We start from the raw sequence: 14,875 nt of genomic DNA, 5'->3' as shown, positions 1-14,875 counted from the left end.
CTCTCCCTGAATGGACGAATGCGGACGAAGAGTTTGAATACTTGAGACAATTTGAACATGCAAAGGAGAAAAAATTAACTCGCGAATGATTGGTTCTCGTATGTCTTATTCAATTAATAAGTGTCAGAGTCTACGAAAGTAGGCACACATTTAAAATAATAAATACTGTTCTTTTGATTCTTAAGTAATTCTATAGAATTCTGGGTTTAGCTTCAGTTCGATTATCTTGATAGCTGCTCGATGAGCTTGTCATTAAGTATATACATAGTTTTTTATCTAGATAGTGAGTAGTTGGGGATTTTAATAAATATGGGATCAGGGGTCATGGGATTTGAGGAATGGAAGGTTTCTGGGGGTTGTGTTAGGGGGGAAATACTGTGGGAACTTTGAGACTGTCAGAGAGCAGGGAGGGATTCTCCTCATCACCCAGCAAATATTCTATCCGATACTGTAATGATTATGATGGAGACACTGCTGAATGAGGGCTTACGGGGATCTTCGTATGTATGATTAATTACGTCGTTGGTTATCGGATATTGGGGGACTATGAGTAGAATGTTAACACTGATGCCTGGTTCCCTCGGATGAGGAGTGTTGGCGGCATGTCGGCGGTGAGAGCCTCCAGCCACGCGAGGTACAGGGGGGCTGAAACTGCACCTTTTCTCGGCATTGGGAGAGACCTGGAGACAATATTAATATCAATTAATTACAGAACTTTGATTTCTGTACTGTTTTATAAAAATTTCATCGATGCATGTTCTTTCTTTTTATCGAAAACATACGCGAGATTTTTTTATTCTAAAAACAATGTTTTCCCGACTTTTTTTCTTCGCTCTAATTGGAAAATGTCAGGTTTCCTCTCGCCCCACTGCCCCTAGAATTGATGAATAATTTATTCAGTTCTCTTACATCACAACTAGCGTCGATTGACTAGAATTTTCCAAGAGCAATTCCCTCAGACGCAGTTGTCGATTCGTTTTCTCTCTCAACGACTGCCGCTCCATGTCTGTTATCCGATTTTCTGAATCATTGGATTCATGTTTATGGAAAGTCTCGATGAGCTTATTGAAGAAATCCTGGGTTTCCTCCATGGGTTGGACACTGATGTCGTCCACCATCTTCAGGCTTTCGTACTTTATTCGGAACTTAGCCATGATTTCTGCCATTCTAGGGAGTGAAGAATCAGAGATTGAATTTTGGAAAATTAAAACGTATGACAAGATACTTGAATCGCTACTAAACTCATTGCTTGATAAATAATAAATAAATTTGAAATCAATAATTTGGAGTAAATAAATTTGACGGCCGTACTCTTTCTCTTGTGCTCCAATGTCCTGCTTGTGATTCGCTAGGGCAAATATCCTCATCTTGCAGTGCTCCCAATTCGCCCTTGTACTGATGATATATGGTAATAGGATTGTTAATCCTGGAATTTGATAGGTCTACCACTTAAAAATGAGTTTAACACTCCACATGAGCAATTCCGTAACGACATAGTGAATGTCAATTAGTGGAGTTATGCAAATAGCATGATGATTTAAGCAAAGAATTCCAACTTTCTGACTCATTTAAGAATTCAATTATTCTGTTTGATTACATAAGGTAATAATGTCGTTTCACTATTTCGCTACTGAATTCAGGAAAGTTTTTCGTTAACGAATTACCTCCATCGTCGTAAAGCCACCAGACGTCTATCACTCCCCGCTTGTGCTTCTTTTGAAAAATACTAATATATTCCGGTTGTGAAATCGCTTCCATGTGTCTATCGCTATGATAATTGGAAACAGAAAAGAATGAATTATAGCCTAGCATGGATTTGCATTAAAAAATCGTGGGCTCATTGTTAAAAATCATGAAACTTCTTGGACAGCTAATCAACACGTATAATTATCAACAGGAAAATATTAAATTTGATGCAAAAGAAAACACATAATTCACTGAAAATTTAATGAAGTTAATTTTCTGAGAAACTGGGAGATCTGGATTTACCTCGAAACTATGAATATGCAGCACTGAATAAATTAAAGTTTCAGAAAAAGATTTTTCAGAATTTTTTCAGCTGCCATCAATTTTCATGGGATAATTACACGGGAATTGGAATGAATTATTCAATACGAAAATGCGCTGCACCAAGTAGAACGTGGTACAAATAGCTGAATTGATTTACAATGATCCAATCTAATCAATAATCCGACTTACTACAATATCTTATCGGCAGCATTCTTCTTCTTGGATTTCAAGTGATCCTTAGCGCTGAAATGAGTGGGGGATTCCCTTGCTATTGAAGAGGAGCTTTCAACTCCAACGTACTGAGTACCGATGGAGGGTACACTCTGCACCCTAGTCATTACACTGCTCATCGATAAATCACTGTCTGCGTGCATCAATGTATTACCAGCTATTTCATAACTACTCTGCATCAGGTGTTCTTCATCAATCTGACTGGAGCAAACCGATGTGTCCAATCCCTGTGGTACACGCAGCATGGCAACTGCCAACTTTTGATCGAACGCAGTGCTGTATCAAAATCATTAGTTAATTATTCCCTTGATTCATCCCTCGCCTGACAAATTTTCTCAATCATTTATCTCTTCGATGTACCGATAATTCATGGCATCGGATAATTTGCGTGCGGTGATTATTCTGTGAATTTTAATTGGAAAAAAAATAGTATGGAAATAAATCTCACTGAAGAACATTGAAGTACTCCTGCAGATCCTTGTGACTGCAGCAAGGCCAATGGGTCTTGTATCCCATCAGGACAACATTGGGAGCGAGTTTTCCCACCCCTGTAGCTTGCATCAGGGCGGATGCGCCCTTCTCGAAGCACAAATCTCCAACTACGTGATAGAAAGCCTTGATTCTGTGACGATGCAGCCACGCATATCCAGTCCTCAATCTCGCCGATCTCTGACGATACGACAGACGATCCTATTCGACAATTGAGATTTTGTATGATTTTTTTTTGCTTAAATATGAACTGATGGAAAATGAACGAATAACGAATGATTGGAAACGTCTGTCTAATTACGTTTTTTTAATAAAAAAATATATATCTGATACTAGAAAGAAAAAATCTCATAAGACCCATTTACGGATAATCTCAGAGTGCAAAGTTTGGATTAACTTCTTGTGTTTTCGAGGGGAATTGATTAATGGTCCTATGAAATTAGTTGACAACAGGTTTTTGGGTACTTACTGGGCGAACTTCCCCCGCGATGAGCAGAGAATTATTTTTTGTTATGAGATTCGCCAAGTGGAGAAGGTCGGGGCGAGTTCCTGGGGTGCCTGAGAGGGCGAGAATTTGAGGGGCGTAGTTTTTCACATGTTCGTCGATGGAATTCAATCTGAAGAGGGAACAAAATACTTGTAACACTCTTTACAAAGAGTCTCTTAAACTTTTTTTCATGATACGTTCTTCCGAGAAATTATCACACTGTGCAATTAAACTCTTCGACAAACTCATTACAATGAATTACCTGTGTACGACAGACAGCGCTGTTTTATATGTCTGGGCCTGGGTACTATCCCCCCAATTGACATCAGGCTTACGATAAACAACAATGAGATAAAGCGCGAAAATAACGACGAAAGTAATGAGCGCTGTAGCCCAGTCAATGAGAAACATGAAGGCCACACAGAGAATAAATCCGAGTAATGATAACCATGTGTTGTAATACTGAAAACAATAAGAAATACATAAAAAGTGTCATAATTGTGCGTGTTAATTCGTTTACCCCGAGTTTAATTAGTTTTCCTTACCTTGAAAGTCGGCCGCCAACCGAGCGGTCTTATGAGCGCAGCATGGAACGTGCAGAAGTTTATTAGGGCATATGAGGCTAGATAAAAGTTGGAGATAAGTGGTGCAACTGCGTTGAGATTTGCTGAAACACAATTTCGATTTTTTCAAGCGGAGAATTAACGTTTTATGACTGATGTTTCGTGCAGAAAATTTCGCAATATCTTGTCGGCATTCAGAATGAACCTTCGACAGTTTATTTAGGGGATTTTAGTCATTAAGAAGGATTTTTAAGAGATCAAAATCTTTCGGAGAAGATATGGAAAAGTATCTCGAAGATAAATTTGGAATAATGATTACTAATCGGACTGTATTGAGGCATACCGATGAGGAGGAAACCTGCCGCAACAAAGAACGTCAGAACATAGCCACGATATGGCTCGCCGGCCTTGCCATAACCCTTGCTGAAGAAAATCAGTCCCGGATAGATCCGATCACGACCTAGAGCTTGAATGAGACGCGGCACAGATATGAGGTTCGTCAGGGCCGTGGACAGAGTCGCTGCAAAGCATCCTGCGTAGATAAGTGGGCCCCAAAGTGACATCATCTGCATTATCTATTTGTAAATGCAAAAAAAAATTATTGAGGAAATTCCAACGCAAAAATTGAGGAAAATAATGATCTTCTCCCTTTCCAATCGCCTTCCACTTACTGAAACACTGTTGTGAAGGCCGTAGTCGCAGTCCACCCCGCCGGTACAATTGACAAAAGTCTCATTAACGTAAATACCAGATGCATCACGCACAGCAGCACCCCCAGCAAACAGTACAAACATAACGTAACTGATCATGGAGATAAGGAGAGCCAATAGTGTACCACTGGGAATACTACTGGCGGGATCCTTAAGATCGCCAGATATATTGGCACCAGCTTGAATTCCAGTGACAGATGGAAAGAAGATAGCGAAGACGGAGAAGAAGTCGTAATTTATGTTTTCAAATTTACGATAATCCGTTCCCCAATTTTTTCCGAAGGTCTCGGCGGAAAATCCAACGAAACCTGCCGCCTGTTGGGCTATATCTCGTGGCCCGACAATTGCACCGATTAAGAAATCAAACATGGCGATTACGATGATTGCGATTAAAAAGTTTTGTGCCTGTAGAAATTAATGGAAAACGATTAATAGTTAAGTTTGATTTTTTCGCAGCGAATACACGTCTGCCTTAATTCTGTTTGCCTCACTTGCAGTCACTCACCTTGGACTCCCACTCCATTCCACCGGCGCAAATTAATATCATAATAAATATGGCGATGCAGCCGATAATCCTGGTATCCTGCACCCCATTATCGATTATTCCCCCGGTGGGTTTGAGTAGCTCGTTCATAGAATCGCAAAAGCCTATGGTGTTCATCGATGCTGCAACTGCATTAGCAAATGCGAATACTATGCCCACGGATGCTCCAAACTCCGGGCCAAGGGATCTCGATATTATGAAGTAAATCCCGCCTGGAAATTGATAATGCCTTGTATTTTCCAGATCAGTAGTAAAGGGAGATTAGGGGCGGACAATAATATTTTGGGAATAGGCCCCTGTTGGTCTTTATAAAAATAAAATGTACAAGACAATCTACAAGATAATTCCCGAGGGGGAACAACCGCACTTTTTAAATAATGATGTTTGAAATTAAATTAATTTGAAACAGAATTATTCAATAGGGAGTAAAAAAAACTACATCTTTTTCAAATAAAAATAACCACTGAACTCCTACGCTAATAAAGAAATGCCCTCAAAGATCCTCTAAATACCGACTGAATGGTCGAATAAATTTAATAGACTTTTCCCATAATTCATCCGATAAAAAACCTCCAAAGGTAAACAACGTCACGCGTCACAGAGGCACACCTTAATCCTAGGAAAAAATAAATGTCCAACATAACACACCTCCCTTTACTTCGCCATTAGTGCTAATTGCACTGAGACTCAGAGTAGTGATGACACAAACTCCAGCCGATATCCCAATTATAATAATACTCTGGAGTATTCCAGCTTGTGCGACGATCCACGATAGTCGTAGAAAGAGCATGACCCCCCAGATATTGAGTAAACAGGGTATAAGGACCCCCTGTATCCAGCCGAGTTTAATGCCTCCATGAACAGGACCGGGTGTGATGCCAGTCTCCATATTGCCTTCCTGAAAAAAAAAAACAATGGGGCAAAAACCACCCTGAAATATCAAAATTCACAGACAAAAATCAATTCTACCCTCTTCACTGTATTACAGGCTCTCGCGCTGGGGGTGTATAACTCGCCGCCTCTGGTAATTTCGTATTTTTACTGCTCCGCAAACTTAATCAGACGCCTGTCCCCATCGGTGATAGGAAATTTCTCCTTTCACTGTCTCTTTTCCATTCGCCAAATTGAGTTAAATTATTTAATCCCACTGAATTTATTCCGGTGGGGGAACGAGATTTATTTTTATTCGACTATTTCCACGGTGTCTAGCGACTTATGGTTGAAAAGTAGTTTGACATACTTGAGGTTAATGAAGAGATAGTAATAATGAAAATAAGTTTTAATGTCTGGACATTTATTTCTCTATCTAAAGTTGAAAATCTTCAAGTTTGTGTCATTTTTTATGTTCTCTATCGTGAAAACAATCACGATCATAAATGACTTGAGGAGCGGTGGGGGATTTTCATAAAATATTGTGATATGAATAACTTTATTTGATTTTCCGCGGGCGTGGGACTCTTAATTTCTTTAATTGAACGACAACAATGCAGCAATAAAAATAATCCCGCACAATCTAGGCCGAGATATTTGTTAATGACGAAAAGCTAATGAGGTGACAGTGATATGCAGTTTCATTGGAAAAAAATATCGGGCTATTTTTAAAATAAAATCCTCGTGCTGAGTGATTTTCAGAAAAATTAGTACTTCAGTCCAATGTTCCTGAACGAATTTTCCAACTGAGATATTTTCCGCGAAAAATAATGCATCACTGACCACGAGAGGAAATTCCAAGAAGACAGTCTCTATTATTTAATGCCTCCCCAAGAAAATTAATCATTCGCAGACAACAATTTCATTTTCTTTGTACAATACATCGGTAACTAGTTCTTCAGGTAATCAATGAATGACACATTGATTGCTATAAGTGATCTATGATTAACGGCAATACTTGAACAAACGCACAAGTATTTACCGGTTACATCCGACGTGATCTGGAAATTATTGAGATATAACTAGACAAACAGCTGCGCAATCCCAACCCCCCGGGGGGCGATATAAGTGAGCAGGTAAATGGTTCACACATTGGATTAGCACCTTCGGTTATTCATACGTTCCAGGTGTATCATAAATATCGTAAAGTGGTAAAAATATTTCTCACTTTGATTTACTCACTTTAACGGGATTGCCATCGTGCAGATCGCTCAGTGATGGCCTCTTTGCTCGTCGACTAGCTCTGAAAGTCCAGAAATACTGACATTAGACTTCAGGGGAGGGTGGGAAAAACACTTGAGTCGAGTTGAAATGTACCTGTAGTGGTCCAGACGAGGGACAACGTCCCAGAGTCCATTAGCGCTCAGTGTCATAGACATTTTCTTGTTGTTCGTGTGAGGAGCCTCATCGTCCCCATTTTGACTCTGGAATTTACCCTCCATCCTCACGAGTCTGAAACAGAAAGAGGATCAATTCCGGGGGAAAATTCTCATTGATGACGCTTGAATTTTATTGTGGATGAGGAAGTGGAGTATTGGGTAGTGAGGGAGGAAAAGATTGTCTGGGGTTAAAATTATTCTTCCCTCAAAACCAGCGATGTTTTACCACAATAATGCGTCACTTTTCCATTGAGCATATGCTCAGAGCACAGCAATTATACGGCATCGTTTATTGATATCTATATGAATAAACATTTCTATTGATATGGTCATCGCTGTTAGAAGTTTCCTCGTGACAGCATTAGAAAATTTCCTCGAGACTGGACATCGCCATGATCGATAAATATTGCCCCTGATTCGACATCAATTTAAAATGCGTTATAAAAATTGTTCAAATTAATTAGCTCAATCATATCTTCCTCGGAAAATTACCCTAAATTACCGATTGTTTGGGATTGCGAGTGGTTGGATTATCATTGAGAGTTCCTGTCGTGGCATTTAATGAGAGCCTGATGTTTGTGCAGGTGCATGATCGCAGTGATTCGGAAATTGTTCGGCGGCGGGAAAAAATGTTATCGGACGTCGACTAGTTCCCGGCCACAATGGGCTGTTCTGCGGGGCATTACTTGAGGTGAAATAATTGAACCAGAAATTAAATTTTCAGAAGGAAAATGACCAGTGATTCCCCGGGTGTGCCATTCTTGACAAATTGTTAACGAATGTTTCATTGTATATTCTCAGTCGGATGGAACGAGACTGGTGGTGGGTGGGCTTGCAAGCACACGCGGCTCACCCGTGAAAATAAACATCCGATCGATCATCCTATATATCCGCTACTCATCTGGCGTTTCTTGAATGATCAAGTCCAGTATTTCAATCGCCTGGAGGTACCTGTTCGCAACCCACAATTGACACTGATCGATGCACGAGCCACCAGAATCGCCGAGGATTATCAATATTCCCATCGGAGAAGTTCGAAGGCTCCTCTTTCCACCGGAAAGACCTTCAACGGAAGTTCGAAATCCCGAACTCGAGTATTGGTCATTTGAGACAACATTATTCTTGGGGATTGGATCGACCCGATTGAAAAATGCTTTCTTTAGGAGAGAGATACCAAGTGAATAAACAAAGCTGAGCGCACTTTTTCTCCGCGCAAAACTGGTAAAACCAAAATATTGATGAATTACTTCGCCCTTTGAAATTAATTTTCCCTACAAAATTAATTTTAAACAGTGAGTTAGTAATAAATTCATATAATGAAGTTCCATTGAACGAAATTTTTATATCAATTTTGTAAAATAATTAAGCAATAATTGATTTTCCCTTAACAGGACTGTCGCCTTATTTTCCACTTGTCAATACCAATCAGCGCAAATGGATGGCTCACCAGGAAGTAGTAGGTACAGTATCAGTGGTCGCAGAAACACCACATGAGTGTATCCACTTGATGAATTTGGCATCCGTCCTAAATGCCTTTTGGCATGAGCAAACCTCGAGGAAATAGAGAATGTTTCATTCATACAATATTACGATTATCGTGAGATGGAGGGCACTTCCTGTACTACGCAGAAAGATGACCCATAAAAATCTGGAAGATGATAACGTAACAGGAAAATGCAATTTGAGAAGGGAAACCGCAAAACTGTTGGTACTCGATTTGTTTTCTCCCCTCGAGCAGTTTCGTCCACGTTTCATTCATCTTGCAAGCTTTTTCGTTCCGGAATGTCTTCAAATTACTGTTTGAATCCTCTGTCCCATAGTAAGAATCATGGAGAACATAAAATTTAATTTTTGATAGATAGGAATTTTTTTTTCGAGCGGTATCAGTGTAAATTGACGAATATTTTTCTATCGACGCGTTTTTTCGTGCGCCAATCATTCCACGATTGTCCATTGGACTTTCTATTGTCGTTTATTGATCCCCAGATCGTCGCTGATTTATTCCACGCACAATATCCCAATTAAATACGCCGAGCCGAGCCACTACTATCCTCCGCCTGAATCGCAATAACAGAATTGGTCTCGTCGAGGAAGAAATGCAGAACTCGATAACCCAAGACAGTTAATGACCTCTCGAATTTGGTTTATGTACGTTTCCCGAAAATACCCAAACCTTGCTCAATCCAATGTCAATAAATCCTTAAACTATTCCAACGAAATCTTTGATGCCAAACGTCTGCTGCGATCCATCGTAAACATAAATCGAAAAATTCTATTGATTTTCAACGATTATATTGAATAAATCTGCAGCATTTCGTTTAAAAAATCGCGCAGTTCGTCAATCTCTCTATTAAATATCGTCATTAATAGAATTATGAAAAAAATTACCGAGCCTCCCCGGGTGAACAATATTCAATTCAAGCTCCACAGAATCTCTTCAGAGATCTCAATTGATTCCCCAACGATTCCATAATTTCGCCTCACTCTTTCAAACCTCCACAACACATCCACCAACACAACCACTTGATCCACCGTTCATTAGTCGTTCGCTAAACCTTCCGATGAGAAAAAATAAAATGCTTGAAGAAATTTCGACTGTCACGTATTGACAGCGAAAGGGGATAGGAAATGTGGGAATATTGAACGGAGTAGTTTCTCTCGCGGGTGCGTGAACGGTGAGATAGAAAAACTGGAAGATCCCGAAAAACTCGCGTCCGAATATACTCTAGATTCAACTCCTGTATTTTACACGGAGGGAAAATCTAGGAGGCATGCGTGATACTTCCCTTTCTCCATAGACATGAGGGGTGGAGTAGACGCCGCGTCAAGCTCGTATCCCATTGCAAGATACATTGATGGCACACGTGTATCCTCGAGACCAGGAGAGGAATAAAAAAAAGGCCTCATCGATTGGCAAGAAAATTTCGAAAGATGCTCCGCACTTGAGAGATGCAGTTCAAGGCCACGGTGGTTCGAGTAATTGTTGATTTCAATTTGGGTATGAGATTTGACGGCAATTCGATGTGAAACTAATTTTTTTTCGGTAATTCATGGATTACATTATGTACCTCATCGATAATTTTCGCGCGGCGTTCATCATCTTGAAGTCTTGAATGAACTGGATCCACTGAACTTATGGCACTGACCCCCAAATGAGGGGAATGAGAAGCGTAAACTTTGCGGTGCGATTTGTGACGCGAAAAGTGTAAATTTTTCTTATCTTTCGGAGCCAAGAAGTCTCGGTGGCGTTTCGAGACAGACTATCACTTTTCCAGTTGATTCCCTCGCAATATATACAGGCTAGGCCACATACGAAGGTATACTGCGAGCCATCAGTGTGTTATCGCACATTGAAAAAACTCCGGCGACACGCGCGTACGACACTTGCCTGGGGAACTCCTGCTTCAGGTGTGTCGCAGCACAACGGAATTACGGTTTCAGGGCTGTTTTTGCCGGTGATAATTTCATCTGACTTCAATTTTTCGAATCAGTTGGGTGGAATTCGTTGACTTGGCTGAACATTGGGAAGATGTCCCTTCGATTGAGGATTATTTTTAAATTGGAGGGATGAGGTTGGGGTTTATCAATGGATTCCCGGATTTTTATGATTGCGAAAAAATAATGATTCTTCAGGTGCGACTGCAGGAGTCCTTTTGTAGGATTTTTTTTAATGCACTGGTTGGAACTAATTGGAAGGATGGAATGATATGTATCGAACTTAGCAGCGAAAGTCAGACAATTTTTCAATGTTTGATCCACAAGTTTTCGCATTTTTCTGAAGTTATAAGAATTTACAATTTTTAGTGGCTTTTTATCTACTCGTGGATTTTTTAACGATATAATTTATTGAATTCCCAGTGGGGATATCACTTAAAAAATTCAGGAAGTCTCCTGGTACTCCAGTAAAAATAGAAAAAATATCGTTGAAAGACAGGAGCAATTTTAAACTAAAAATTATGAAATCATGAATTTCAACGTTTCTATTCAGTAAATTAATTTTTATAGCACCTCAACAACGATTTGGGTAAAACGGTCAGTTTTCCTCATTCACTTATTTGCACTAATCCGTGAATTCACACGTGCTGATGCACGCACTGATATTTTTTATACCTTGTATTCATTTATTCACTGAGTGTCACGCGAATTGACGAAAACCTTGGCTTTACACGAGGACGAGTGCAATGCTACTGGATTCCTTGAAATGTCCCAGAGTCTCGATAATTTAAAAATCATCCGTGTATCTCTTCACGTAACAACAATCATTTATTCGCAGCTCTCTGTCTGCGCAATTATTCGGCCTGACAGTGCGATTATGAAGTGAGAGGGGGAGCAGATCATACTTTGTTGAAGGATTAAAACTTAAATGTAGGTGAGGCGCTTGTGACAACTGCCATTTTTTCCGGGAATGAATTTTAATTGTTATGGTTATTGGGGTACTATCTTCAACAAGTCATTTGCCTACTGCTCCCGTATTTTTATGAATATTTCAAGTGGTTCTACTTTTTGTGAATTTTTGGGTGTGGAAAATTACGAAAAAAAATCAGAAAAATTATTCCGCGATGATTAAAAAATCAGAGAAATTTTTCCAGTTCCTCCCCATGGACCACCCCTCCACCCCCTAATTTAGTTCAACAAAATAAATATACATACATCAGCGAAAATCCGTAGTACAGAAATCCTCAAGCGTCTTAACTCAGTGGTTTCACACTGTTAAATGATCAGCATCATCACCAAATCACAAGTATATATACCATTGAGAATTACCGACCCCCATGCACTACTATTGAGTTAGTTAACCCGATGCTGAACTTGAATACAAGTGACGACACTGTGGCGTAAGCCTGTCGTACACCCTCGTTTGTGATCAGCTAATTCATTGATGTTGTCACAAGATTTTCCTTAATAACATTATTTTTTCCGATAACTTCTCCCATGAACTATGATCACTATCAGTTTTATCAGCCATTCACGATTCTATTATTATCGCTCCCTCCATCAGTTCGACAATTAAAAAATGCCGATTTTGATTTACACTTTTTTGATGCAAAATATTTCGTTATTGTATAAAAAATATTAGTTCAGGGTAAACTTGTGACACGTCTTCAAGAGTCCTATCCTTCGTTGATAAATCATAAAGTGGAAGGGCCTACTAACAATAATTTAATTAATAGCAATTAAAAAATTCATGGGTGGGACTTGGTCATGACATCAAATTTTTTCCCCGGACGATCCACTTATTGGTTTTCTAAAAATGCCTCTATTGTTCATTTTTTTCCCGGTTATACGTTAATTCCGTCTCATTGAGTTCAAGTGAGTTGTCAAAAATAAAATTGTCGGAAAGTATCAGATATTTTGCAATTTGTCGCTGAAAGATTCAATTGATGACCAAGATACAACCAGACAAAACTGCGTCAGTCAACCAGTCTTCGAGTCATCCGTCTTACTAACGAAGTAGATTGATTCGCATACAGATACGTAGGAAATGTTATTACACAAATAAACGGGGATGATGATACGAGGACGATATGGGAATAAGAAGACTTGATTAAGATTAGTTGGAGAATCGCTACGGATTTGCGGTCTAGGATAGGACGAACCAGGTGGAATACGTTGAGGGAGAATCGCTTGAGAGTTGTGGAATATTGGTGGCTGACTATCTTAACGATAATGTATAATTATCATAATATATAAATTCGGCAATTCTATGTATGTCACACATTTATAGACAAATATATAAAAAATCTATGAGGCATATATTTTCTTTTTTTTTGTGATTAATTTCTTCTAGAAATTTCAGTCTTTTCCAAGAGTGTAAATTTTTTTTGATGATGTTCAATGCCAATTCTATATATTTTGTAAAATTATAAAAAAATACCTGTTCACAGGGATAGATTTCAAAACTATGCAACTGTCAGATTAAATGAAATTAATTGAAATCATCCCAACGTCTCAATCACTGGCATCCACACCGACGCAGACATGCACGCTTCGGATCCCCAAACTTTGCACCTCTAGTGTCTACTGCGACAGCTCCCGATCCTTTAAAGTGTTGTCAGAAGGTCTATTGTCAATAAATTCCGTTGGTACCTTTATTTTATTACCGTCGGCCAAAGGGGTCTTGGAATGGGGTCTTGGTCTAGATGGAATTGCTAACACAAAATATTATTTCATTGTGACTATAAATCTATCATTCCGTACACACGTGAAATATGAATATTAGATCGAAATATTAGATAACATTAAATTCTTGTTTGCAAAAGGGGCAATTCACGGTATTTTTAATTCATAATCTTTGCAGTGAGAGGAACTCTCATTTTCATGGAGATGTTAATCGCGATGACTCACTCATTAGAATTTTCCCGGAATCTACAAGTAGTGGGGACTTTGAATGAAAAATATTGTCACTGAGAAGTCATTCAAATGACCATCTAAAAAATATCGTCATTGGAATTTCCTAGTCAAAAACTGATTGAAGTCAATGATTTATCGGATCTCATAGCGGAGGGGAGAGAGTAGACGCTCTTCTAATTGCGTTGAACATATTAAGGGTGAATCTATGAGTTTGCAGTGACTGACAACCTAACTTCATAAATCTTGTTTGTAATTGCACGAACTACAAAATTCTTCGATTAATTTTCACAATTATACCTTCAAGTAGAAAAATTCATTGATTTAATTTGAATACAAATTATCTAAGTAAAAGTAATTAATTATTTGAAAGTCAGGTGCATTCAATTGTGACAGAATTTTTTAACAACTTGAAAGAGTACGATTTTTTTTGTTGTCCTCGTATGCATTCCCACAATCGCAATTATTTAATCGTAGATTGCAGATGGTTAATCCACCTCCCCCCCATATATTCGCGCATCAAACAGCACCCGACGTTCTCAAGCTTATCATAAGCAATAAAACCGCAACCCTCAGCGTGCCGCGAAGTAACTCATAAGCGTGTTCGGTTCAACGAGATTTTACGCGCTTTCGAGAGGTTTTTTAAATAGATCAAACACTTTTAACAGCCCGATCGTACCCAAGGTTGGGGAATCATAATCGGAGTGATGTCAGCTACAGAAATTAGATCAGAAGTCACGGATGATCCCACCTAAAGCGTGAACTCATTCCCGGATTTTCGATTGTGAGTGTGATCAGTGTTTATGATTTTTGTACTGAGATGGATCTCAACATCTTCATTTGTCCCTCGCTCTCCCCACAGTCCAATATTTTTTCTGTGTGTCTGTCTATTCTGCAGCCATTGGAACTATTCCAGTACCAATTGACCACCGAAATTCAGACTATTTGTTTGGAGACTTCGGATTAGTCGGGGAATTCCATATTTTTTGAAGGTCGCCCAAAAGTTCAGGGTTACAGTCTGAGTGTTATGGGGTAATTTGTTACTGACTCATTGGACAGAGTAATTCATATAAATTAATATATATTTATTCATGTATTTCTCTCGGGTCTTTCATTTTTAAAGAAAAAAAGTAGAATTTTTATTTCTTTATCCTATTTTGATTCTTATTTCCTAATGCAATCAA

At 39.0% G+C, this 14,875-nt stretch overlaps 2 protein-coding genes across 8 annotated transcripts; one reads left to right on the top strand and one right to left on the bottom strand.

Moving 5' to 3' along the window:
• Positions 1 to 86: 86 nt before the first annotated feature.
• On the bottom strand, positions 87 to 13,396 carry LOC135164100 (bumetanide-sensitive sodium-(potassium)-chloride cotransporter). 5 transcript variants are annotated; one of them, XM_064124151.1, is made up of 16 exons: positions 13,219 to 13,396; positions 7,282 to 7,416; positions 7,147 to 7,207; positions 5,683 to 5,932; positions 4,996 to 5,246; positions 4,452 to 4,895; positions 4,124 to 4,355; positions 3,763 to 3,884; positions 3,480 to 3,679; positions 3,200 to 3,347; positions 2,690 to 2,931; positions 2,200 to 2,517; positions 1,665 to 1,768; positions 1,312 to 1,426; positions 910 to 1,167; positions 87 to 680 (listed from the first exon to the last, which is right to left on the bottom strand). In XM_064124151.1, the coding sequence occupies exons 2-16, from the start codon at positions 7,404 to 7,406 to the stop codon at positions 545 to 547; spliced, it is 3,006 nt and encodes a 1,001-aa protein (XP_063980221.1). In that variant the 5' UTR covers positions 7,407 to 7,416; positions 13,219 to 13,396; the 3' UTR covers positions 87 to 544. The 5 variants fall into 5 exon arrangements, with proteins under 5 accessions (XP_063980221.1, XP_063980222.1, XP_063980220.1 ...); XM_064124152.1 differs by lacking the exon at positions 13,219 to 13,396 and adding an exon at positions 11,994 to 12,136; XM_064124150.1 differs by lacking the exon at positions 13,219 to 13,396 and adding an exon at positions 10,412 to 10,609.
• LOC135164105 (uncharacterized) lies at positions 7,033 to 9,497 on the top strand. Of its 3 annotated transcripts, XR_010299228.1 has the most exons (4): positions 7,033 to 7,115; positions 7,928 to 8,034; positions 8,145 to 8,564; positions 8,735 to 9,191. XR_010299228.1 is itself a non-coding variant. In XM_064124162.1 (3 exons), exon 1 carries the CDS (start codon positions 8,123 to 8,125, stop codon positions 8,450 to 8,452), a length of 330 nt encoding a protein of 109 aa, XP_063980232.1. In that variant the 5' UTR covers positions 8,035 to 8,122; the 3' UTR covers positions 8,453 to 8,564; positions 8,735 to 8,803; positions 9,330 to 9,497. The 3 variants fall into 3 exon arrangements, 2 of the variants coding, with proteins under 2 accessions (XP_063980232.1, XP_063980231.1); XM_064124162.1 differs by lacking the exons at positions 7,033 to 7,115; positions 7,928 to 8,034 and adding an exon at positions 9,330 to 9,497 and having other exon boundaries at positions 8,035 to 8,564; positions 8,735 to 8,803; XM_064124161.1 differs by lacking the exons at positions 7,033 to 7,115; positions 7,928 to 8,034 and having other exon boundaries at positions 8,035 to 8,564.
• Positions 13,397 to 14,875: the final 1,479 nt, after the last annotated feature.

This window comes from Diachasmimorpha longicaudata, chromosome 6 (genome assembly GCF_034640455.1).
Source record: "Diachasmimorpha longicaudata isolate KC_UGA_2023 chromosome 6, iyDiaLong2, whole genome shotgun sequence".
In the NCBI taxonomy this organism is placed as follows: Eukaryota; Metazoa; Arthropoda; class Insecta; order Hymenoptera; family Braconidae; genus Diachasmimorpha; species Diachasmimorpha longicaudata.
Note: the sequence above shows the minus strand (reverse complement) of the source record. Positions and strands in the feature narration are given on the sequence as shown.

Excerpts from the sequence above, each read along its gene's own strand:
- LOC135164105 (XM_064124162.1), top strand. The coding sequence starts at position 8,123 with ATGTTTCATTGTATATTCTCAGTCGGATGGAACGAGACTGGTGGTGGG.
- LOC135164100 (XM_064124150.1), bottom strand. The coding sequence starts at position 10,443 with ATGATGAACGCCGCGCGAAAATTATCGATGAG. Across the intron at positions 7,417-10,411 it reads GCGCGAAAATTATCGATGAG|ACTCGTGAGGATGGAGGGTA; the intron begins GTACATAATGTA and ends TTTCTGTTTCAG. Across the intron at positions 2,932-3,199 it reads TCGCGGGGGAAGTTCGCCCA|GATCGTCTGTCGTATCGTCA; the intron begins GTAAGTACCCAA and ends ATTGTCGAATAG.